This window comes from Anopheles arabiensis, chromosome 3 (assembly GCF_016920715.1).
Source record: "Anopheles arabiensis isolate DONGOLA chromosome 3, AaraD3, whole genome shotgun sequence".
Lineage (NCBI taxonomy): Eukaryota > Metazoa > Arthropoda > Insecta > Diptera > Culicidae > Anopheles > Anopheles arabiensis.
In genome coordinates this window covers 12,994,975-13,021,430 of record NC_053518.1, presented here as the reverse complement: position 1 = coordinate 13,021,430, position 26,456 = coordinate 12,994,975, and the positions used below count along the sequence as shown (strand labels likewise).

At 40.7% G+C, this 26,456-nt stretch overlaps 1 protein-coding gene across 2 annotated transcripts in view; it reads right to left on the bottom strand.

The window, feature by feature from the left end:
• Positions 1-2,131: 2,131 nt before the first annotated feature.
• The window catches only part of LOC120901933 (ubiquitin-conjugating enzyme E2Q-like protein 1), a 37,915-nt gene continuing 13,590 nt past the window's right edge, over positions 2,132-26,456 (bottom strand). For both annotated transcript variants that reach the window (XM_040310299.1, XM_040310301.1), the window contains exons 2-5: positions 5,902-6,894; positions 3,965-4,106; positions 3,531-3,880; positions 2,132-3,372 (exon numbers count right to left, since the gene is read on the bottom strand). In XM_040310299.1, the coding sequence (XP_040166233.1) occupies positions 3,288-3,372; positions 3,531-3,880; positions 3,965-4,106; positions 5,902-6,278 (954 nt within the window). In that variant the 5' untranslated portion in view covers positions 6,279-6,894 and the 3' untranslated portion in view covers positions 2,132-3,287. The remainder of the gene's footprint in view (positions 3,373-3,530; positions 3,881-3,964; positions 4,107-5,901; positions 6,895-26,456) is intronic.

The following is a 26,456-nucleotide window of genomic DNA, read 5'->3' as shown; positions in this document are numbered from 1 at the left end:
GAGTTTGACATCACTGGTCTAGTTGATAATTAGAAAAAGATAATTGAATTGGATTAGAGCTGCAGTGTCCAAGTTCAACTGGGACCTGGGAGAAAGACAATTTTCTTTTCTGGGTTAACTATTTGTATTTGTATCTTGATTATTAACTTGTCTTCATTTACATTATCATAACAAAACATTATCATGTTCGTTTTCTTTGAGGATTAAGTGGTAAAAGGGTTGTTAAGCCTACCTTACAAGTTCCATGATTGGATGCTTACCAACAGTTGAACCTAGGATTTAAATTCACTTTTCAGGACACAGTAATATCAAGTCGTTCATGGAAAGATGTTATTTAATTATAATATCGGATAGTTAAAGAATAGTTAACAAAATGTGTTTGTCAAAAGACGGAGCGCCCTTTTTAGTTTTATTCCAGCAGGCAAACATGTTCAATGTTCAGTACACTAGTTGATGGTTGAACGTATGAAACAAAGGATCGTTGCTTAAATATAATTATCCGTGAAACGAAAGAGCAATTCAAACATTCATGTATAACATTATGGAACGTGAACGTTTCTCTCAACAGTTAAGCGCAGTTAAGCACATTGCAAGGAAGCATACCTTGCATTAACAATGTTACTATGCACATTGTGTCCGATTTACGCTCGTTATAAAAAAACGGATGCAAAGAAAAAAAGACAGCAAAGTAAAATTACCTTTTTCCATTCCATTCACCGGAAGTGCTCAGGTAATTCGACAGAATTAGGCATTCATTAAAGGATGCTCCTGGTACAACGGGGACGTGTGTATGCACACATAGTGCACACATAGATAGTGCTGCCGACACATTATGTGCCAACGGCAGCCGTGCCGGGAGAATTATGCCAAGGGTGGGCGTTAAAACCTCTCCCGTGCCAGGGAATACATATACATCTACGCGCACCTGGCCCTGTGAAACAGCCCGCCCCCGGAACGCCCCGGTATTGAGTGCTAGTTTTCCCCTGTGAAACCTGTGCGGCAATTGAACGTTGGTTGGGGGTGGTTCAGGCAGCGAGCGATTCGTTGCCAGCTGGTTGAAAAACATAAAAAAGCCTCAAGAAAAGAAAAAGCAGCTTGCACTGTGCAAAAGGATTTACCGACAAGCTTGTCGGATTGTGGACTCCCTTTTTTCGATTTTCTGCTGACGCTACGTATCTAAATAGGTAAATTGGACAAATCTTGTGAGTTACAGCGTCTAAAGGGGAGCGAATTGAGGGGAAGAAAAAAAACCGGCGGAAGCAGAAAGAAAATTCATCCTGAATTGCTACTTACACGGGGCAGGATGTATGTGGCAAGATTGTTGGAGACAAATTTATGCCCGTAACATATGACGCTGTCTTGTGGGGGGGGGGGGGGCGCAGTGGGTGAGCTGTATAAAAGAAGTCCACCCCAACCCGGTTAGTACCACAGAAATGGGGTAAAAAAAAGGGAAGGTTTCCGGTAAAAATCTATTGCACTTGGTACCGTTTGGTCGCTTAGTTCTTTCACTCGATGCTCTCCGCCGTGCGCAGTGAAAAGGGGATTATGTTCGCAACGACGGCACAGTACGACGCGGGACGGTTAAGGGCAATGAACACAGCAGTGAATGGGGGCTTTTATTTCTTCCGACCGAACGAGTAATCCTTTTCTCACAACTTATTACGTTCGACAAGCGTTATTGCAAGTGGTCGGTGCAAGTTGGGCTGCACAAAGTGTGCACCATTTTGTGATGTTTTGCAGTGTGCATGGTGCTGTGCTTGCCGAATCGAATTATGCACGAACAAATGCCTCGATGCAGGGTTTTGCAGGAGTGGCTCATAGTTGTGGTACACTTTTTTTACTCTTTCTTGCTTGAAATGAACTTAATGTAATTGGAATCGGACTCTATAGCAACCTTGTTGGACAAATCTAATAGGAATTTCCAAAAAGGGTGCCATGGAATCCAACTTCCATCATATGAAATTCACTACCCATAAGAAAGAGTCAAGGAAGTGTCCCACTACTATAAGAACCCCCGGAAAAACCCTGTAATGTGGGAAAATACCATTAAAAAGCACCTCTCAAGTAAAATGTAGCTACAAATTTCTTTCCGCTCTAAATTAAAACCACTCAAACACACAACCAAACTCGCTTCGATTTGTTGGAATACATCTCTTATACCATTAAAATATGCGGGCTGCTTTTTTATTTACAAAAATCTTTTATCCTTACACACGGCGATGAACAATTTCATAAACAAAGCCACATTGCCTTTCTCTCTCTCTCTCTCTCTCTCTTTCTCTCTCTCTCTCTCTCTCTCTCTCTGTCTCTCTGTTTTATCCTTGCTTTTGTCTGTCCACCCCCTTTTCGGCCAGCCGTAACACGCAATACTAATAACTCGCACCACAATCACAAGCGAAGCGAGGAGCTCGTCCTGCCCACCAAAAAAACACAAATCATCAGCATATGTATAATACTTTTTGAGCACACGGTTAGTTGGTTTTGGTTTGGTTTGAGTTGGTTCACAATGTTCCTTTCCTTTCCGGCTCGACTCACCAACCAATCAGTTTGCGTTTGCGTATTTAATCACACCCAATGTTTGTGTGCTTGCCCTGCTCTACGGTTCTGCTTGCTTTATAGTTATATCTAGATCTCGGGTCGCATCAATCGATGCAGCTAAATACATTTCATTTTTTCTTCCTATCTGATTTTAGCTCTATTTATGCGTTTCTTTTTGCCGTTTTTTTGTTTTGCGCATTATCCTGGTGCTTTTGTACATTGCTTAGGGAGGGGGACCTTGCTAGTGGTGGTTTGTATGGGTGGATTGCTTCACCTGCCTGTCCTGTGTTATCAAAGCTCTCGAAACTTAACGATTTTACATACGATTCCTTCAAATTTACGGGCCACCTACGAGGAGTTTATAATCGCAAAAATATCACGCGGGTTTTTGGTTATCCAGGGACAGATCGGTTCGTTTGCTTACTGTATGTGTTTTATTTGTTGTGGTTCCGGCAGACAACGGTGGCGAGTTTTACGGGCAAGTTTTGCCCGCACTGCTGCAAAGGTGAGATCTTCTCAAATAGGACATTTTGATAGAGTGGTGTAAAATTCCGAATGAAGCGTTGAGTTCAAGTTCGAGTTAAACGTATATGATATATATTTTACTAGCTAGAGAAGGTGTGTAGCTTTTGTGGGACGAAAAATGAAACGAAATACTCACAACACCTATCCTGCGCATCGCTTCTCAATGCTTTTACGAGCTTAAGGTGCATTGCACTAGTGTGTACAAAAATGAACAATCTAACCCTCTAACCGTCGTTCAGGGCGGGCGTCACCCAGCCATACTTTTCGTGCGTTTTCACCAGCGATCGGAAGGCTTCCTCGGCGGAGCGTCTGTGTGGTGGGTAGAAAATTAGCAAAAATTCAACAACAATAATTAGAAAAGGTGTGTTTATAAATATGTCTCATTTCATGTTAAGATTATTGCACAAATTGGCACACAAAAGAGGAAAAGTACTACACAACGAACAAAAAGATCTCCCCTTACTTACCGGCTAAAGTCCTTCGCCGACTTTGGCTTGCGCGACACACGGCCTTGCCCCTTCACCAGGCTCGCGGCAAACTGCATCAGTATCGCCTCGACCGTGTAGGCACTGGCCCAGCCGCGGGGCGTCAGCAGCTCCATGCAGATAGCTCCACCCTCCATCACGAACCCCTTCTCGATCCGTGGCTCAACGACACGCATAAACGGTGGCGCAAACGGGAAGTTCTCCGGGAACACTAGGTGCAGCAGGATGAAGGGTATGTTCAGCTCGACCAAATCTTCGGCCAGCGGTGAATCCGGATCGATCCGGAACAGCCGAGCGTGCCACTCGTACAGATTATCGTTAATCAGCTCAACCTGCACGGCGAAGGGACGATGGAAACGCGTTGAGTTCGCGCACGGGTATATGGCACATAGCAGGCGTTTGAGTTCGCGACTTACCGTAAAGCATGGATCCGTCCGGGAGTGCTGTAACCGCTCGATTTCCTTCAGCTCCTTCATTAGCCGCCTCGACCGAATGGTGGTGTCGAGCGGTTTCGAGACAGGAACGTGCACCATAGTGGTGGTGGTGGGTGCCACGACACTAGACAAAGGTGAAAGAAATAATAAGGGAAATATAGATCAAATTCATATGACATTCCAAATAATATTGAATGTTTTATAATGAGACATCGTAAATCGTAAAATGTGTGGTAACAAAAGACGTTTGAGGTTTAATTGTATCTTTAGACAATAATAGTTCTTTTATCTAGGAAATTGGAAGGATGATAAAGGTAAGAAACGGTTTTTTTTTTAATAAATAAATGAAATCTATTGGTTAGATGAATCCTTTCACGACCATAAGATGTCAAAGACTAAATATGCCAATACAATACTTATGTGAATGTATGCTAAGAGAATATAACCAACAGGTTCGTTCATTTTTTGTGCGTTGAGAAATAAATTTGGCACCATAAAATACATTTTATTTCTCTCAATAATCTAATTTTTCATCTGATCTAATCAATACTAATTTAACCACTAAAACGAGTTTTTTACAAAAGATTTTCCCCCTAGGTCGTGAAAGGTTTCAACATAATATGAAGACGCGTATAAACCCAAACCGCAATGAAAATAACCAAACAACATTACAGGGTTTTCCAGGAGTTCTCATAGCTCATAACTTTATAAACACTTTCTTTCGTGAAATGAACCTGATGTAATGGGAATTGGACTCTCTAGCACTCTTGTTGAACAAATCCTATAAGAATTTCCAAGGAGATTGTTCAAAAGGGGTGCCAATGGGTTCAATTTCCAACGTCTGAAGTTCACTTCCAATGGGAAAGAGTCCAGGAAGTGTCCCGCAACTATGAGAACCCTTGGAAAACCCAGTAAATCTTTGCGCCTGAATGTATGCAATCCATGGTTGATTGAAAGACTGTGTACTATGCACTTACGACTGTGTTTAAACAAAATAAACAAAAAAAAAGTAAAGTAAATAAAAACACAAAATAATAAGCATCTAAAATAATAAACATCAAACAATAATACATATAATGAATAAAAAAACAATGCAACGATCCGCCTGAGTGTATGCAATCCATATTTCATTCAAAGACTATTTTAGTTGTCTAGAATACTAGTGAAATAAATATTTAAAATCGTCGTACCTTTTGAATAAAAATTGTATCTCAACGAAGTGATCAAAAACAAAACTAACACTGAATACTTTTCACATAACAACATCAAAACAAATATTTCAAAATGGTTAAGGGATTCTAGTGTCACATTTAAAGAATTAATTGATTAAGAAAACAGTTTATTCATGATACATTTGCACCAATTTTGTACATCCTACTTATTTTAATCCTTTAGATAATTTGCTTTTATTTTTCAAATTTAACAAACTATTTCTCGATGTGGAATATAGCAATAAAGTTGTTTTAAAATCAATAACATTTGTTAAAAACCAACAAAAACATATTTGTTTTTTTAAATATTATGAAAAATGTCAATGCACTTAGAATAAAAACACAAAAAACTAAAATAAAGATGACTCAATAAATCAGCTAAACACTTCAGAAAAAAGCTAAAATTCTTCAATTTCAGCATCAAGGGAACAACGAAATCAAGTGAACATTTAAAATAAGCTGCAAAATACATTTGCAAGATATTGAACAATGATTCAATGATTTCAAAGAACAATTAAACCCAATAAAAAAAACCTTACATGATTGCAAGGATGCTACTTAAAATGAAACCGAAATGTGTTGATCTTCAACGTTCTTTTTCTCTGCTCAAGTAACTAAAGCAAAAAAAAAAAACCCTCACACGTGCATGCGGCCATGAAACACTGCAACATGATATACACGAGCATCCTTAAGCCAACACAAACTCACCATCGTAATCGCCGCATGGGGCTGTCGGTGGTGGCTTTGCTGTTGCTGCTACTGCTATTACTGTTGCCACCGGTGCCATTCGACACTGGGGCACCGCCGTTCGCCATCCCACTGCCGGCGACTGCTGCCGTCGGTCCACTCGACCCACTACCGCCCATCCCGCTCGCACCCGGCCCGGCCGGATGAGCTACGGACGCCGCGGACGGATGGTGATGGTGGGCGGGAAGATGCAGGTGGTTCGAATCGGCGCCCTCGGTCGGGGCGGCCGTGTGGGTGCCGTTGCCATCCTTGTCTTTACTTTCCTTGCTCTTGCTTTCCGAGCTTTTGAAGAACTTCCTAATGGCGGCCGTTACTTTCTCCTTTGATCTGGACGACATTTTGTGCGGGAGCGTTCGGTACGGTGGAACCGGTAGTTCTTTTCCCAGGACCGGCTGTCGGTTGTAATGCTATACCGCGCAAACCGTTCGACGCTTGGGCGTGATGTTTGGACAGGATGTGCTTTTGGGGAGGGGAGGGTACGAACCGAAAATCCGTCTGTCCGGAACGGTTTGGGCTCTCGGCAGGCGGCGCTAGATGTGGGCAAAAGTCACCTCAAGACAAGCTTTACAGCTTTTTCCTTCCAGTGTTTCGTCGGCGTTTCTTTTTCTGTGCCTCCTCTCGTTCAAACAAACCGACCCCAAGCCAGCACAGTTAAACGGTCGCTCGTGTAATGTGTGTTTGCGTTCGGTGCAGGCAAAATATTAGTGTAAACTTTAGCGCTTGCCTTTCGTCCGGGTGAAACGTTTCTGTACGCGCCAACTGCACCACACAACGGTTGACGGATCGAACTGAAGAAAGTTCACTGCTGCTGCTGCTGCTGCTGCTATTGCTTCCTTCCTTCGACTTTCGAACTGTTTGTGATTTGGTTATCTTTATTTCACATTTCCAACTCGGTTCCGTTGCGAGGTTTTACGTCACGGGGCCTGCAGCCGCTTTGCTCGGTTGCCGGTTGCCCTGGAGAGTAAGAAAAACAAAAAAGAAAGGCAAGGAAGATACCATAAAGTTCTACTGTCATGGATATTGATTTCGCTTCATTCGCAGGCCCCGGTACTTTTGCTCCTGCATAACAACGGAAAAGGTTCCATTTGGAATGTGGTTCGGGGAAAAAAAAATAGAAAACATTCACCGTAACGTTGCAAGATAAACAGAAACGCGCTTGAGTCGATGTTTTCCCCTTAACATGTGTGTATGTTTTTCGGGTTTTTCTTTTGCGTCAGACATGAGGTGGTTTTGCGTTTGGTGTGCATTTAAAAGCTCACCGGTATTTTCACAATAAAAAGCAACGTTTTTAAAATGAACTTTTTTGGGATAAATGCCTGTTATCGTACTTCATTGCTGTTCGTACTCTTTTATCCAAATTCGCAGTATAAATCTCGATTAAGCGATACATTTTCTCTTCGTTCTTGAGTTCTGGGCCATCATAGCTCTTTGTTTAAAATATATTATTTACAATAGCAATCCACAACCGATTTTGCCTTGAGAGCAAATTTAAGATGGTAGGATAAATTAGCAACAAACATTTTTTAATAAATTTTGCTCAGTTACGAAAAGAAGATTTTTTCTAACAAAACCAAAATAAATGTAATAGATAGTTTGAAACAATTGTTTTTAATTACATCAAACCATGTTAAAAGTATTACCAAATTGCTTTGAAAATCTTAACAACAAATGCTCTTAATGAAATAAAATCACACTTGAAAGTTTCAAAGAAGAAACAATCTTTTAGTAAGCAATCTTTGCTGATAATCAGTAAATGTTCAGTTTGGCTTGTGTATAAAAACTCTTTCATTATAACACATGATTAAACGATATCAACAGTCATTCACATTTAGACTATGAAAGCGCTTGAAACGAGACCGAACCATCGCCATTCCTTCCATCCAATCCAGCTCTGGGAACGTTCCTGTAACGAAACAAAACGAGAGAAAGAGAGAGAGAGAGAGAGAGAGAAACAAAACGTTATTACATGTTTATTAAAAATAGTTGCAAACTAACATAAATTAATCTACCAAGACAACACAATAAGAGCTGCCCATTCATTCGGTTACAACTCTATCCATCCAGCTAGCTTTCGAGCATTCTTCCCATTAAATCATTCATAATCACATCGTCCTGCGCCAGTTCTGTGCCAGCGCGCATAGCAGCAGCAGCCAACCTGCAGCAGCACGGCAGATGGACAGTTTACCAGTATTTGCCGTTGCACAGAGGGCAAACACGTACCGTTCGGTCGTAAATTACGATTCCAATTAAGGCTTAATTCAATACATCCACCGGTAGTAAATGTTGCAATCATAAGAGCAACGACGAGCAGATCGGGTGCAGTTGGCCAGCCAAGAATGTATTATTCAAAAGGACGACTGACCTAGATTTGGCCGATGTGGCAGAGCGAAGGATCCGGTCACGGGGCCGGTACCAGAGAGATAGCTTAAACAGCAATTTAATCGCTTTTTGATTTAAATGAATAGTTGTACAGATATCGTGGCGGATTAGGCTCGAACGCGCATAAGCACGGTTTAATGGAGAGAATGATGATGAGATTGTGATAGGCTTAGCGTGCGTATATTTATTGCCGATAGGGTGTCGTACAGTGTGGGATTGTTTTACATTTAGTTGGACGAGCAGACAGTAATTGTAGCATGCACAGTTTTTGCTCCAATAGCAATGACAGAAAATGTTGTGTTGCGAAGATTAGAGTTTTATAACATCAGCCACCGAAATTGCAATGATTTATTTGTCAACGCGCAAACTAGTTTAAAATGGCTCAACCTACAACTCACCCTCAGGCAAGTAAAACATTTTCTAACTCTCATTTGAAGTGACAATGTTAAACTTTTTGCTGTCCCATTTTTTGCTGTCTGCAAAGTATCATGATCTCACATTCATCACTCATCAGATTGACGTAGACAAATACTGGCAAACTTTATCCTGCCCCGGTATGGCATGGCGGGATCGGCAAACGCAAACCTAGTTGCAATGTTTCACCGTTTACCCTTCAAACAAGCGAAAGGGAGTAGCGAAAGCGAATGAAAAACAGCCCGCAAGCATCGGTACAGCTCGACAGGAGAGCAAAACTAACCCACCAATCCTAGGACCAGCAGGACAGTTGACGATGAATGTCATGTGACGTTGCCTGCTGCTGCTGCTGCTGCTGCCATTGCAGTTGCTAAGCTGTGGGATGCAGCTAGAATAAAGCTATTTATGCAAAAACTAATAAACTACAGGTGAGGCTTGAGATGCACCGAGAGCCCAACGACGAAGCGGAGGGGGAAAATGCGGAAAAGCGTTCAACACACACAAACTGAACCGGGCAGAGGGCATAAGGAGCATACATAACGGATAACGGGCGGCGAGGGATGGTTGTCGTTCCTGTTTCATATCAAATTAGTGAACCACCAGGCAAAGGACGAGGTTAACGAATGCGGTCAACCTTCCCGGTCGCCTAAAGTGTAGACATTTTGTGGATCGTTCTATTTGCACTGTGTGTGGAGAGCAAAAACAGTGAGGGAGGGGTAAAAAAACGAATTTTAAGTTATTCCATTGCCAAATGTGCTTTAGCGTGGGAGGATTGGTTTTGGGTTGGCCCAGTGCCTGATGTTATGCAAAGTGGTTTTATGTTTATTTATTTTCCTATTTCTAATGCAAAATGTTACTAAAACAGTCAACAACCGACGTTGCGAATGCTGTTTCTGTAACACTAGCAGTTGCAAAACATTGCATACTTTTAGGCGTTTTATCTTCATGCTTAGTGGGAAATCTAGTTATCGACCTCTTTTTCCTATTGGAAACTGCCTTTAAAGCTTTCGTTGTTCTGTGAAACAGACTAGATTTGAGATTTTGAGATTATGTCCGTTTAAAAAAATGCCGCTTTTTTAATGTCCCAACCACATCGCTTCGAAGGACACGACCTTTACCATCACGTACATAAAATAAATAAAACGATTATGCTTTCCTCACTACCATCCCCCACGCACCCAACGAACGGGTCGTCCTCAAAACAAACAAAATGCCAGCTCATTATGCTTTTAATGGGACCGGTTCTAAAAATCCAATTCGCAAAGCAGATGCTCGATGGCCCGGAATGATAATGTAAAAACTATTTTCTAACCATCAAGCACGCACCACGAATCAAGAGCAGAGGGTGGTGACCGGTGACATGATGTTTATCTTCTGTTCACCGGCACAACAGCAGACGCACCCGCCAGCCAGTTGGTTTAGCAGCCGAAGTGTGCTGTAAGAGGGAGCCCGGGAGCCAAGCGAACAAAGATCCAAGATCGGCATCAGTAGTGAAACGGGGATCGCTTTACGGGTTTGAAAATTGCCATTTTTATTGCTCAATTTAGTGTTCGGCCATCGAGCACAGCGTTGGACGAAGGTTGTCCCCTTCCCGGTATGGCCCGGCAGCAGGAGAATGTTACCAGCCTCATGAAAATAAATAGTCCCCGTCGGCCCGGTTCGTTGCGCATGGGGATGGTTGGGGGCTTTTGTTTGTTTGTTTCCGGCATCAGTCATATGCCGCCTGACGGGCGTTATCTGAAACGCGTATCGTTAAAGCGTTTTTAAAGTTTAGTTTTTGATTTTTGTGAGCTTTACAAGAAATGGATTTTTAAGGAAGAAAAAAGTGTACGTAAATGAATTAGATTTTAAAGACTTTTCAAAGAATTTTTTGAGATATAAGGTAAGCTTAACAAAAACATAAAAAATAAATAAACTCATAACCGATATATAACTTCCAAGAATATATAACATCTGTAAAACTTTATTGCAGTATTACCGAAACCGATAAAGCCTATAAGCAGCTTTGTGCAGCTTTGTAAGTGTACTCCATAAAACTGTCCAATAAGATTGGAAAGTAACATTGTGTAAGGATTAATCTCCATTCTTTTTTTTTTAAATCAAACTTATTTCTCAACTTCCTCTCACACATAAAACCATACATCCCAATTCGCCTCCTGAATGATGGGCAGCAGTGTAAGGTTCAATCCTGTGACATTTGCAGCTGCCTTGGTGCGTTGTTTTGTGCAGCAAGAGAAAAAGAGAGCTCGAGATAGTACTCGTAAATTGCACATGCACTCACGAGTTTTTTTTTCATCATGGCAAAAGAGTGCTTGTTACTAGTCAGTTTTTGCATTACGCCGTCGATTGCTCTCCCCAGTACACCAGTTTCGGTTTTATGGGCTTGATTTCCGTTTCACCTAGTTTGCAAAAAAAATGGGGTTGCGCAAAAAAAAAGATCAGGTAGAACAAAAAAAAAAACAATAGGCAAAATTGACAGTGCAAACGGGGGCAACAGAAAAAAGGACACTCGAGAAACTAGACACTCGACAGCTAATGGAAACCATCCATCATGGAATGCATACCTCGTTGCGCACAGACGAGTAGACTTATGCGGGCAACAGGAACAGGACGCGCACACGCAACGCAAACAGCGCGCATACACGTGCGGCGGAAAGGAAGCGAACACAGCATGGCGAAAGGTCACCGCGCTAGTCTAATATCGCGCTCACTGATGTATGTATGTGTGTGAGTGTGTGCACAGTTTTTTGAACAAACAAAGCATGATTGCAGTAGAAAGCAAATGGGGGGAAAAAAGGTAAAAAATGAAGGAAAAACTCCAAGTTGATCCTTTCCCCGAGCGCGAGTGCAACATTGGTGCACATGGTGAGCGGTGATTCTTTTCACGTTTTTATCGCTGTTCGAGATCTGGCTCAATTGAATGTGTGTGTGTGTGTGTGTGGTAGTGTGTATGGGCTGTACGCTCGAAAAGGGAACGAACACGCTGAAACCATTCAGTGTCCGATCGATGACGAGAAGAATAATGGGAGTGTTTCAACGACGACGACGACGGGTTTTATTGTGTGTATCGTGTGCCAAGCAAGGGGAAGGAATTGCCTAGTTCCACCCAGAAGGAAATGGGCTCGGATGGGTTTGAAAAGCTTTGTCAACGACCTCTCTCTGCCTCTGCTTCATTCATACGAGAATGTCAATTTTGATGTAATAAATATTTAGATTAATGATTGGCATTCAAAGTTGTAGCAAAGGCTGTACGCATGAAGCAGCATATCGGCGTAAAAATTGTGTGCCTGTTTTGGTGCTGCGTGATGACATAAATCATCGTGTCATGCGGTACTCACTTGCAACTGTCACTTATAGAAACACGCCTATTGTTGTACTGCTGGTTTTACAGAAACATATTTTTTTCGGCTGAATGTACTTAGCAAATGCTATTAGTGTGATAAAAAACAAGCATATCGAGCTGTATCAGTACTAAACCAGAGCAGAGCTGGAACCAATTAATTATTCTTTGCTCGACTGTGGTGTAGTCTGTGGTTTTCTCGGAAGGGTTTGCATTTTTTATGTCGACAAATTGATAACCCTGGTAGTGGTTGTTATTGTGGTCTTGCGTTCATGTGATCGAATAGGCAATGTTTTTTTTGTTGTGATTGACCAGCTGATCAAACATGTTTTTTATTGAAAAGTTCTGTGTAGACGAGCAGAAAATTCTCTTTTGCTGTACACATTAATATATTCTCAGAATACAATATTTTAAATAATTTTCAGTGTTCATTTCAACCATCAAATTGTTAATTGATTGTTTTTTAATTGAAATATTTTATTTATATTACTTTTTTACTAGGTAAAAAGTTTCGCATCGTCTCAGCTTTTATTTATTGGACTAGGCTATGAGCTCATTTTTTAAATTTTACGATACATCCTATATTTATACATTATTAATAATATTATTTTCGCTCAATGAACAAGATAAATTAAAAGAATTAATCCAGTGTTTGGATTGTTTTTACCTGTATAAACAAAACGGTTTAGAAGCCCATGTAAAATGCATTTTTATGTTTTATGCTTATTGTATCATGCTTATTGTATTGTCTTATTGTGAACAAAATGTAATTCAAAATGCTTCGAATACCACCAAATGTAAATCAAACGTTTCCAACTCAAATTGATAAATATAGCAAAAATGTGTACAAAACCACTCCATTAAACAAAAAGAATTATTTTTTACAAGCAAAAAAGCAAAGAAATAACAAAACATCATGTATTTAAATAGTAATTAATTGCTTCATAATAGTAGTAATCGTAATAGTAATCTTGCTTCATAATACAAATTGGACTCAAAAGTTACTTTACTTAACGTTATTTTACAAATAAAGATACTTAATAAATTTCATAGAGAGTAAAAGGAAAAACACAACTCAATCAGATAGTACAATTTACCTTCTAAAACATGATGAATATCTAAATTATCTAAAATATCATGAATATCTAAATTTTAAATTAGATGAACATGAATTTAGGAATCTAATACGATGGAGACGCCAGGTTGCTTTTAAGATGTTGTTATTTTCAACAAGACTGATAAGCCTCTGAATATGAAAACGGCACGGTGGGTCTATTCATAGGAGGATATATCCCAAAGATCGTTTACTTAGAAGAAGAAGAATCTATTTTCAACAAATCAGAATGTACGTAAATATTATAACCAGATTTGAACCATATTTCAGTTATTTGTGAACCAGTTCTCATTAATTGATAAAGCTACTGGCAGAAAATCCTACTCGGAATAAGTTTGAATCATAACCTGCTACCTCAAAATGTTAATATTCTAATCCGCAAAATTTAATACCTATTGTATTGCAATTGTTTAATCATCTACCATATGTACCCAATAAGTGTGCTTCTGTTGAATTTGCGACGTCAATTGTGTTCAAATGACTGTGACGAAATTGTCACAAATATTTCGAACGTACCCTAAAGGGTGTCCTTAACTTTATCCCTACAAAACATCTGCTAAACTCTACAAGAAAGCGACAGAACGCATAAAGTCATTTTACAACCCTTTTCCTTTTCCCACTCACCGGCTTCATCAATCCCATCCAACGCTTACGCACACGTTTCCGGCACACACTTAATCATTGTCATCGTGTCTATCTACGACAGGCGTCTATCAAAGAAAATCTATCATTCCACCCCACCGGATGTGCTTCCTTCCTTATCATCCGCCCCGGATCGATGGGGTTGAACGATTTCGGAGCGTATTTTACGCCCAGTTTCGCGTCGTGCGCCCGTTCCCGCCACGGCAGCAGGCCGCTGACCCATTTATTGTACGCATCGAGGGTGCCCTTTTTTCGCAGCCAGCCGGTGTTGTCCCGCATCTACTTATGATCTGTCAAGGCCGTGTAACGTGATTTATTTCTGGAAACATTTCATGAATTCATGTATAAAGCCAACGCACGCGCTATCAGCCGCCCCGTACACGTACGCTCATCACCCACACACGCCTGTCCTTTTCCTTTGGATTTCGGTAAACTAAATGCGCCTACGAATTCCACGCTTTTCTGCCACGCTTGCTTCTTCTTTTAGCGTTCCACTCACACACACACACACAATACAGCGCGTGCGGGGAGCGTCATGGTTGGAGTTGGACCGCTGAAAGCAATGGTAGCAATGTTTGTTTTCTGTTCCTTTCTTTTTGCTTCTTTTTATAGTCACACTGCCATGGGTGTACCATTTAGATGGGGCGCTTTTTCCCTCCCCAAAAACGCCTCCTCCTTCCGAACGATCCATCAACGATCAATGAATTCAGAACACACACCACCACACACTGCAATACTACAGCACGTGTGTGTGGGTTGGATATTTTGGGATGAGCTCGTTTTACAAGGACGGCCGAAAAGAATCGTCCGGAGCGAAAAACTAGAGCGAAAGAAACACGATCGATTCCTAACCTCTCACCTGCTGCGAGGTGGAAGTTTTCACCCCACACCCCCCCAAGGTAGCTCCATCCAAACCCACGGGTAATGGGATGGGAAACCGGCGGGAGACAGGGAGAAGCTCGTCGATGGATTACGACAAGCCTATATTGATTGGATTTTCAAATCGAAATGAAATTCTTTTGAAAACACCACTCACTCGGTGGTGGAGGCGTTTTTTTTCTCTCCACCCAGCTCAACGGTTAGCCCTCGTCAGGATGTTTGTTTGTTTGCTCGAGTGAATCCAATAAAACTGACGACCGCACACCAATGCGCACAAACACATAGACTCGAAAACGTTTCCTTCTCCCTTCGGAATGCCATTTCCTACCGATGCTTCGCTTTTAAGCTCGTAGGTTTGATTACACCGAACCCCAGCGAAGAAACACAGAACATGGGCTTTACGGCCACAATAAAGCACGGCTCGAAGGTACGTGCTTCGGCGGTACAAATCGAGTGGAACGCTTAAGTCCTAGCTTTGCATTTTATTTAAATCGCTCTCCCACAACCGTAAGCTACGTAGTAGTAGTAGTGGTCATCGAGACTGGTTGTAATTGAGGCTGGTGCGGTGCGGCCGCCGAGACGAGCTGGCTAAGGGAACGAGTACATCGATGCCCAATTTATGCACCATTTAAATCCTCGTACCGAATCGATCGATCTTCGATAGAGGGTAGTGTGTGTGCGAGTGCAGTTTTTGTTGTTTTTAATTTGTGAAAGAACGAAAACATGGTAGAAAATCACAATGTTCCACCCTCCGTATGGTTGTAAACCTTCAGCTTGGTGCAGCTTACCACTTAAACAATTCATTTTTCACTTCTTACACAGCAGAGCCGCTTCTCCGCCGTTCCGTACGTTGAGCCTGTCGAAAGTTTAATGCCTCGCTTCAATCGGTGCATGATTTATGGTAAAAGTTTCCTCTAAATCTACCTTTCTGCTGTATGCCTGTGAGCTGCATACAGATTTGGTGGTAGTGGTGGTGGTGGTCCGCTTCAAAAGAGCGCAAACGAGATGAATAGGGATGAGAATGTGAAAAATGTTATCGAGAATCTCGGGAAACTCGAAAAAAAGCAGCACGGACCGAAATTTGCATTACCAAAGTGCATGTGCCCATGTCGGAGCTTGCACAGGCGAACTTTGCGCTGAAACAAGCATGCATAAGAGATTCGGCACGTTGCGCTTGTCGAGGCGTTGAGGATTTTTTTTAAGTTTTACTTTTCGGAATGGGGTGTTCGGTAGAAGATTTAGGATGGTGTTACAAGCTCGAAATCGAAAATGTTTCTAGGATTAGCTTTTATGGTGGAAGGTGGAAGAGCAAAAAAGTACAGGTTTACGTAAGCTTACATCACATTTGCATGTAGATGAGCGATTTTTTTTTAAAGTGGGGGGGGTTTTGTTTCAGGTTAAGTATGCGATTTTGGATTGCTGTAATTTGCAGTAAAATCAATGTTTCAAACAATGTTGATTTAATTAGGATTGGACGACTTGAATTTGAAATGTAATCTTGAAAATGCTTCAGTTTAAAGAAACCACAAAAAAATGATTTTGTCAACATTGCGAAGACACGTGAGCATTACGAGTAAAATAATCTCTCGATTACAATGTTTAGACGAAAAATGGTCTTGATGTTAACAGTTGTTCAAACAAATTCATACTTTTTTCAAGGATGAACAACCACACCTGACGGGTCTTTCATGATAAACGATAATAACATTTATTTAAATTATTTCTACATTTCAGCCAAAGTACAGACATTGCATCTGATGCTACCGATCTATTAAATCGCAGTTTATTTAATTTTATTTCAAAAGTTCAGTGAGCAAACAGTCGACATTTTGTATATGACCCGACAAATGTAGTAATAATTGATGTTGTATTGTTGTTTTATTGTGTTGTATTACTCAGTTTTATTAAACAGGTCACCAATGATAGCCTAATTAGAAGTATAACCAGTGCTTCAAAATGTCTTGATTATAACGAGATTTTCACCAACGAAAACAATGAACATATCCGTGGTAGCTTGATGCTCATTGCTGATAGTCAATAAAAGTGCGTCATGACATGCTGAACACGACATGTGAATTCTTGACTCATCAACACTCATGACTGAACAAAGCTCAAATCAGATCACGCACACAACTGAGATGATCAGTGACGATATTCAAACAGTTGGAGAATCAATCACATGCTTGGTGACATTTTGATTAGCACCCAACTCATGGTTTCTCACTTGATCACGACATTTTTGTCACGACATATACTTGGCGCGTGGGCTCTAACAACAAAATGAGCATGCTTTTTCGCTCTATCGGTTTTGATTATCTGTCGGGTCAAAGAGAGCGAGAAAACATGCTCATTTTGTTTCTTGGAACCACTCGCACGCACCGCATATCTCCCAAAACCATCGCGATGATCATCGACTGAAAATGTCACGATCAAGTGACTGATGTTCAGCATGTGATGGTAGCACCAACTGTTTGAGCCTCGCCTCTGATCATCACAGTAGAGCTCGTGACGCTGACATGATTTTGTTTCAGCCGGAATTTGTCATGACTTTGTCAGTGACATTTTGCAAAACTGATTACAGCAAAAAAAAAAAGGCGTGACATAGTGACTGACCAAGCGATGGTCGCAAACATGTCTTGAGCATGTATTGGCCACACCAATCGTTTTGAGTATCACCTCTGATTATCACAATGGAGTACGTGACGCTGATATGGATTTTGTTTCAGTCAGATTGTTTTGTGACATTGACAGTGACATTTTGCAGCACTGAGTATAACACGAATATTCTAGATACATTGTATAGTATTGTAGCTAAGAATCTTTGCGGTATATTTCAGCTAATTTTATGTTTGTCTAAAAATCAAAAATAGCGAGTTTTAGAAGTTTTATTAAACTTTAAATTGCAAATATATGCTTAAAGAGACAACAGAACCATACCAGGAAAGTAATGAGTATTGTTCAACAAGAACATAATTATTATCTAAAATCTAAAGTGAGTGAGAAAAAGCAAGTTAGCAATGATTAGGCTTCATTTTAAATCATCACATAGTGCCGATTCCTTTTTTAGGAGTTTAAATTGACCACTCAAATAATTATTTGCAAATTTGTCATAAATAGATGGTTTTACCAATTTAATACTTCCTCTTCACACACGCAAAAGGATCGGTTCGACACGTTCGGTTCGGTCTCAAGTCGATCCCAAAGGTACACCCTTGCAAACCAAAATTAAAACTTGTTTTATGCCAATTACGCATTACACTAATAGAAAGAAGCTCTTTTGGGAGTTTTAGTTAAGAGTGCTCACGGGAAGCACGATAAGTTGAAAGTATAGCAGCATTAAAGACTACTCAAATAATTTATGGAACAAGAATAGTGAACTATCGTTAGTGTTTGAATAAGAAATGAAATGATTAACATAATCATTTAACCTTGTGTTTTATTTCCATTTCATAACTAGGATAGTACAATGTTAAATTAAAACCATAACTTATAACAATGTTCAATACGGTTCGCTTGCAGATCTATTATGTAAAACAACATTATAAATGCACCCTAAAATCCCAATCTATGCTATTGCTGGCGCTTTAACAAACGCTGATTTTTTCTTGCTATAATTTATAATACAAGGCTATATTCCCCACCAAAACAACGCCTTTTCGAATGAGTTTGTACATAGCTGGTACGATAAAGCTATCGCACAGTTGCTTCGAAGCATCGTACGGTCTTCCCTAGACCCTCAGCCTGCTAGCAAGGAGGGCAATATTTGTTCACCACGAACCATAGCGTTTGAGCGTCCACAGTGCAGCATACCGTCCGGTGCAGCTGGATCGTCCGGGCGTGCAGATGAAAACTATAAATTTGCAAACCCCGGGAAGCAGCGTTTTCGCCATCGGGAGGGTTGAAATATTTTAAATTCTTTCTCGTTTGTGTTTATCGACATCATGCAATGGATTGCTCAAGTGGAATTTTCTGACTTTCTCCTGTATATTCTTTAAACATCTTTCTTTTAAAATGAATTTCGAACGGTAATGCAACCAACGATGCTGTTATTTCTGTACGTACAGGTTGTTTTTAAATATTGTAAGAAAGGGCTTGTTTTATTGGGTATAAAATAACAACAGTAAACAGGAAGAATTTCTTTTAAACGAATATTACGACCCACTTTGAAGGTACTCTTTTTGGTATGGCATATTTTGCTTGAAGCTTTACACTTTCAATCGCTTTATCAACAACATTCCATTCACGTTACGTGCTCCCATTTTTTATTGTCGGATAATATTGCCCTCATTTCAATTGCACGTTCACAGCTAAATCAGCTGCACTTTTCGCTCCTTCCCAGCACGGTACGGGCTACTCCTTAAAGATACACGGTACGGTGCTACTTTTCGAATGCTCCCACAATTGCTATGCCGTAGCACACTCAGCGAAAGTGGACGAACGGTTTTGGAAGACGCTTTTCAGTAGCAAAAGCAAAACTTTTCCTATTCCGTTTTCCCCATTGTGCCGTTGTGCATTCCGCGCTACGGCAGGGAAGTTGTGCAAGCAGCAGCGTGCACTTATTTTCAATAGTGATGCATCTCAAAGAAACGCGTTACGACTGGTGCTTTGGCGAAGGGATAAAGCTTTTCTTGCACTGACAGGGTTATGTCTGTATGTGTGTGTGTGTGAGTTGAAAGAGGAAGAACCAGGCGGGGATGTTTATTTGGAATTGCATCCCCGTTTAGATAAGACGTTTGGGCAACACGGGCAACAAGCAATAGAGGAGCGAATGCAGCACTCTTTGCTCCATCCTCCATTGAATGTAGGGTGTGTGTGTGTGTGTGTGTGTGTGTATAGGAAAAGAAATGGAAAGACATGCTCGGCATGATGATGATGATGTGTTAGGAGCAGATAATTTCAGTCAATTATTGGCCCTATCTGTTTACTCGGAGCGGTGTGCGGTTGGTCAAGTTTTGGGCAAGAAGAAGTTTGTTTTTCCACCACCACCAGTACGGAACGCTATGTCAAGCGGTCAATAGCAAAGCAATAAAACGGACAGTATATCCGGTTTAAAGCGGATCGCAGGGCGTGTTATTGTGATAGAGAGTAGTATTTTAATTTTAAAAGAATGGAAATTGTAGGGTCTTGAGAAGTGTGCAATTATATTCTCAATTCTGCAATAATTACACACTAAAAAGTTTCCATTTCAAACTTGTTGAGTTAATTAGTTTTGTTATTTGACACGTATGATTTGCAGACTTTTCTTGTTGTTTTTCACACGAATTAATTTCTTGTTCATGAATTTACTCTTTTTTTACATCTTCTTCTTCTTCTTCTTCTTTTTCTTCTTCTTCTTCTTCCTTTTCTTATTCTTCTTTTTCTTTTTCTTCTTCTTCTTCTTCTTCTTATTCTTATTATTCTTCTAAGAAGACTTCTTCTTCTTCTTCTTCTTCTTCTTCTTCTTCTTCTTCTTCTTCTTCTTCTTCTTCTTCTTCTTCTTCTTCTTCTTCTTCTATTTGGCGTAACAGGCTTTCGGGACTTAATTCATTAAGTCGTAGCCGGATAGTCAATCCTTGCAACCGGGAGACGATCCTTGCTAGGCTTGAACCCATTACGGGCATGTTATTGAGTCATTCGGGTTGACAACTGTACCACGGGACCGCCTCCATAAAAACCGCTTTTTTACACAAAAACAACAATTAGCACATAGTGTGAAATGATTGCATAATTGCTTGTAGAGGAGTTATGAAAATCAAATATGGCATAGGGCCAATGCCAATAAATTATGATATTAATGATACAACGCGCTACCACATGTTTGCTAAATTTTTGTTACATTTGTTATAACACGACTCAGTTCTTGATCTACAAAATCAAATTCTATACGTGTTATATCTTTTGCCAAATGCGGGTATATAATTATTGAAGTTTTGGAATAAAATAATTTCTGTTGTTCCAACAATATTTTTTTAAATTATGTCCCTCTTCTTTGTAACTGAACCTAATCCTTAATCTTTTATTTAAAAACATACACACATACACAAACACTTCTCATTTGCCCTGACGGAAAATAAACCACACAATGCTATTTTTACTTATGCATGAAAACATAACAACAAATGCATCCCCACCACATCTACAATCTACAAGCTGAACAGGTGTGGTAGATAATCCACACGCTCGAATCACTCGAATCGGGGCATTCCTGTTCATGCCGTTGTTCGCCATCAAATATGCAAAAGACCGGGAAGCACAACTTCTACGGAATCTCACAATTATCATACTTATTGTGAAGCGCCCGGCAGCCCTAAATGGCTCACAATAATCGACTGCCCAACGGAACGGCACTTCCGTAATCCAATTTACGGCCAAAACCTCGACCAGCAGACCAAACACTGAACCATTGGCCGTTTTCCTTTCACCCGTAAGACACAGCACAGCACAGGGCAGTATGGGCAACAGAACCCATTGTCATTTACTGCTCCCGTACCAAGAAGGATCCTCGGGGGAGTTGGGTTGGGTTACGTTTGGTGGTGGTGGTACTATTTCGTCTTTCTCGTTGGTTCAATATTGCACACTTACTTCATAAATTATACAACACATGAAACATATCCTTTTTGCCCGGTTTTTTGCGCCGTCGGAATGGATGGATCGCCTCGGAGCGCCCCCGAAAAGCTTGCACCGAAAGCTACGAAATGCTACGAGTCCGGCAGCAGTTTGGTACAGGTAGCTAGCTCGGTAATGGCATTGTCTGAAGTGCTTTTTTGCGTTCGCTTCTTACCTCGGTTTGCCGGGTGCCGGGTGATAAAGGATCGGTTTGCAATGAACTGCTCCAGCAAACATCGGTCTACCTTGGCTTGTTTGTACAAGGCTCGGGGTACTTTAATTTATCCCAACGATGTCAGTTTGTTTTACACCCAAGCCTCGTGTGCCGTGTTATTAAAGGGACCGATTCCCGGGAGAAATCGAAGCGAAAGCAAACCTTGACACGGCACAACGTTAACCTTGAACGTGCCCCCAGTGGTTGCAATAACTTGTGGCAAAGCCGTGCTGCTCAAATTATCTCTCCAGAGGGCGCAAGATCAAATGGTACCACACGCGGGAAGTACGCGTTAATAATAGTCCTGAAATGTCCTGTTGCTCCAGCAGTATGTAAATTAAGCTCGCACGCTCTGCTTCGCGCATGCAACTGTGGTGTTTTGTTCTTACGCTCCCTATGACGTCAGCGGAATGAATGTTTTACCACCCTCTCCGACGTCAGAGCACGTACGCAGGGTACACGGTTTTCCCTTTTGTACAATCATTGTTGTTGGCAGGGTATTATTACATTAAATAAAACAGCAGCAGTTAGAGCAGCAAGAGCAGTAAAAAATGGCACTAATTTGCATTGATACGATCGTGCTGGTACACGCAATTGTTTTATTTGACGTTAGAAGACGTAGCAAAAAAAAAGGAATTCTATTTTATGTAATCATGAAATTCTATTCTTATACTTCGAACATAAGAAAGCTCCCTTCTTTTTCGCAGGGCGGCCTGGTTCGATGAACTGGAGTTAAAATTAATTTCAGCTTTTATCGACCCACCCGCGTCGAAATAATTTCACGTACCTACTACCTACGATAATGTATTTCACAGGAAGGAATTCATCATCAACCTGAGACCTGCCAGCAGCGGTCCTGTACGTTTCACTCACTGCGATTGTGTGCTGACTGGGTGGCAAGTTAAACACTGTGACGGAGCCAAAAAAAAAACAAGTACCAAACCGGCTACTAGAGCAAACGTAATTACCCTCTATATATAGCTGCTTTATTGATCAGTTCAGTTTCTTGGAGTTCTTCCTATCACTATCGTTGCTCCAACGCAAAGGTTCTAAAAACAAAACGGAAAACAAAACGCGAACCATCTAGCCGTGGTATTATTTACCGCTTTCGAATTACTTTCAATCGCATGGTGAAGGTAAAATGGGTGCGCAGGGTGAGCGTATCTACCTCCTGTTCGTGATGTAATGTGTTTAAACATGCTGAATTAGTAAATTGGTATTGATCGTTTTTATTCTGTTCTGTTCTGAAGACAGTGGAAACCTAATCAAATAAAGGTGAGCTTTGTAAATATACAGGATATATGTTAATTGCATGTGTGGTGAAATGGTCATGAGAGCTTTTACATGCAGCATGTTGGTATTTCTATTCAGAACAAACATTTCCAATGAAGTTTTATTTTCAGCTTTTTTATAAGAATAAATGAAACTAATTCGTTCGGAATCTACTTGGTTCGCTCCGTTCCGTTCAATGGAACGATCGTACCTAGGTTCAAACAATACCACAAAACAGGATTTTTGCGCTTACTTTTTGATATTCATGAGATGGTCAAGATGTGTACGATTTCTTATCATATCGGAACGAAAGTAATGCTTAAAACATTAAAGCAAGTGTTAATGATTGTCTAAAGGTTTTCTAGACAGTATTAGTGCCGGAAACCTAGGTCACAACATGAGAGAAAAGAGCAAGGTATATTGATAGAGCGAGAGAGAAAATAAACCAGCGAGAGGTATGAAGCGGAGATACGATAAGTTAGGAGATAAACTGGCAGAATTTGCCTGCCCTTGTCCTTTTATAGTTAAAAAACGATAATCGCTACAAGTGGGCTAATGTTTTGATTGACTATTGCCACAAAAAAAAGTATTTATCTAAAAAAAATCACCACGTTTTTCAACAATTTGTATCACTCGAAGTATTGTAAGGATCTCCTTGGCAATAGTTATCAGTGTACCACAATGTTGTGTTGTAGACAAGGAGATTAGACACATGGCTGCTGTATATATTTCTATTTTATACACTATTTATCTTTTTGTTGCAACTGTTGTACAGAAGTTTGCTATACATTTTGTTGTTCGTGTAATTCGTTCGTTTACTGATGTAAACCGTGAAGAACTCTGTTTCTACATGGAAGACAAGTTTATCTTCGTAAACTTAAAACAATCCATGAATTATAGAAATTCAAACATAAATATAACTTTTTATAAACATAAATCCTTTGAGGAAGCTTAATTATGGAATATTCCTTGGGAGTAGATTCTAGGGTTGTTTCGTTCCTTTTTGAAAAGTAACTAGTTCCGTTCCGTTACGATAACAATTAAAATCCACCCTCACTTCTCGTTTTGATGAATAAATGATAAAGGTGCAAAAATAGTGCATTGAATTCAGCATTAACTTCAAATTTATTAGTTATAAACAGTCTGCTTTTAAAAAATGGCTTCATTTTATCAAATGAATTAAAACATCCTAATTCAAAAAAACAACTCATATCTACAGATTGTTGGTAAAATAAATCCTAACGAAAACAACACCCTAAGATAGCACAAACCTTTGCAGAAAGTGTCCCGCTACTCCCTCGACAGCGCAAACGAAGCGTAAAGTAAATTTATCTACACTCGAAAAACAAAACCCCGGCATCCGGGTAAATGAGTTAGATCCTGCAATCGCCCGGTTATTCCCATCGGGAATCATAAATTATACTTTATCCTTCTCAATTTGATTATCTCGGGCCGAGATAGCCGAGGCGGCCGAGATTTGTTTCATTGCTGTAGGGAATTGTAGCGAAAGTAAAGACACACCGAGCAATCGGGTTAAAAAAAAAGTGTGGGTGAATGTTGGTGTGCCGGTGTGCGTGTGTGTGTGTCCATAGAAAACGACAACAAAAAAGCGCACCGGCTGCGGACGGTATGGCGAAATTGAATCGGATTTCTTCTTCTTCAAGTGATAAGTTTCCGAGAAAATTGTGAAACCGGATTCTAACTAACAGCACCGGGAAAGCGTACCGGTAAAACGGACAACAATTCAAAAGATGGCCAAGAATAGTGCGGAAAGTCGGAAATTCCATCTCTGTTTTCTACCCCTCACCCGTTTGCAGGCGACTGCCATCGTTTGGTCAGGGTTTTGAAGGACACCGAAGGATGTGAAATGGGGTCTCTCCGTCCGAGAAGGGGAAAGTGAAATGGGGCCAACCGTCCACACACCAATAAGGCGCCGTGACACTGGAAAGATATGTATGCTCTTCACTTTTGCTTACTGGCAACATAAAAAAAAACCCGGAACAACAACGAACCCGGTGTGCGGCAGCACATCGCGTATGCAGAGACCTTGCCACCCTTGCAAGGACATCTCGACCGAGCTAGCGCACGAGCGAGTCGAAGGGGGGCCGACGATTGCTTCGCTGGTCTACTTATGCCGGGCACGGTACGGTGAAGCACCCGTTGTGTCCCGGTTGTGTAGCATTAATTCTAATGCTCAACCACCGTAATGCAAGCGCTTCACATTCTATATACCATGTTCAGAAACCTCACCCCTCACTGGTGTGTGTGTGTGCTTGCCGTGCAGTGGTGATGCTTGCGTATTGATGCGAGAAACCGTGCCAGAAGTGGTTAGGGCTTGGGCTTTTCATACTCGATTCACATAATCCTTTCCACTTTAAGTGCGAACTTTTGTTTTAATTTTGCATGTGAGAGAAGCGAAGATACATTCCAAGTGTGTGTGTGTGTGTATGTGTCGAACTAGGAAAATGCAATGAAAAGAACTTTTTTCTTTACTGTGTACCACAGAAAAACAGTTTGCACTTTTTATACGAACACATGTTATGAAATTAACAAATAATTGAGGATGTAAGAAATGACGAGCAAGGTATTAAGTATGTGAGAAATGTTTTTAGCAACTTGAAAACTCCTTCAAATAGAATCTCTGGATCAAAAGGCTGGAAAAAATCTGGATAAAGAATACAAAGTAAACAGAAAGTTAACACTAAATGAATAAACAATTAAATAAAGTTAGTAAAAATAAAGGTAAAAAAATAACAAATGAAATGGATAGCAACTTTTGCAAATATTAAACGAGACATCAAACAGAACAAACAGAAGAATGTCAAAACTAAACAAGTACATGCATGAATAAATCAATCAAACATAAATTGAATACATAAAAAAGGAAGTTTTTGAACGTAACAAAATATAAGTGAATATATGTATAAATGATTAACAACATAGATAAATGTTAAAATATGAAACAAAGAGGACAATAAAGTTGATGAAATATAAAATACAAAGAAAAATTACAGTTGTAAACCGTTCCACTTGTTAAAAGATAGTTTAAACGTAACGATCAAATAGCATGTTATAATGGCGATGTTTTAGGTAGCAAAATTACTACAACAAATACTTCCTAATCGTCATTTCCTCAACTCTTACACAACAACGTACAAGTTTTATTGCATCCTTCTATCCAGTAAGTGCTCATAAATCTTCTTCGCACAAGACAAATTTATGTAGCTCTTCCCAAGCCCAAGAACAGCTCATAGCACATGCTTCACAGATGAGTATCAGTCTGCCGGGACGATGGTATGTGCTCATCACACATCACACCGACACCAACACAACCCGTGCAGCCCCGAACCCATGGCGCCGTGTGCAACAATGAAACCAGCCTCTTATCATTCAACTTTAAACCGATAACGAGGCCACTAGCGACGCATTCAGGGCACACTATCTCTCCCGTCCATGCTCCACAATGCACAATGCACCGCACTCGATGCGTTAGGTGCCGCCTGTCGGTTGCAGCGATCAACAGTGCCACTCATGGAATGCACACGGTTTTCGCCTGCATTCCGAAAGGATGGGATCCGCGAGCCACCACACGCACACACACCCAAACACCGGCACACACATACACTCACCCACACGGTTGGTTGGAAAATGTACTATATCTCCTCGGGCAACGCGCT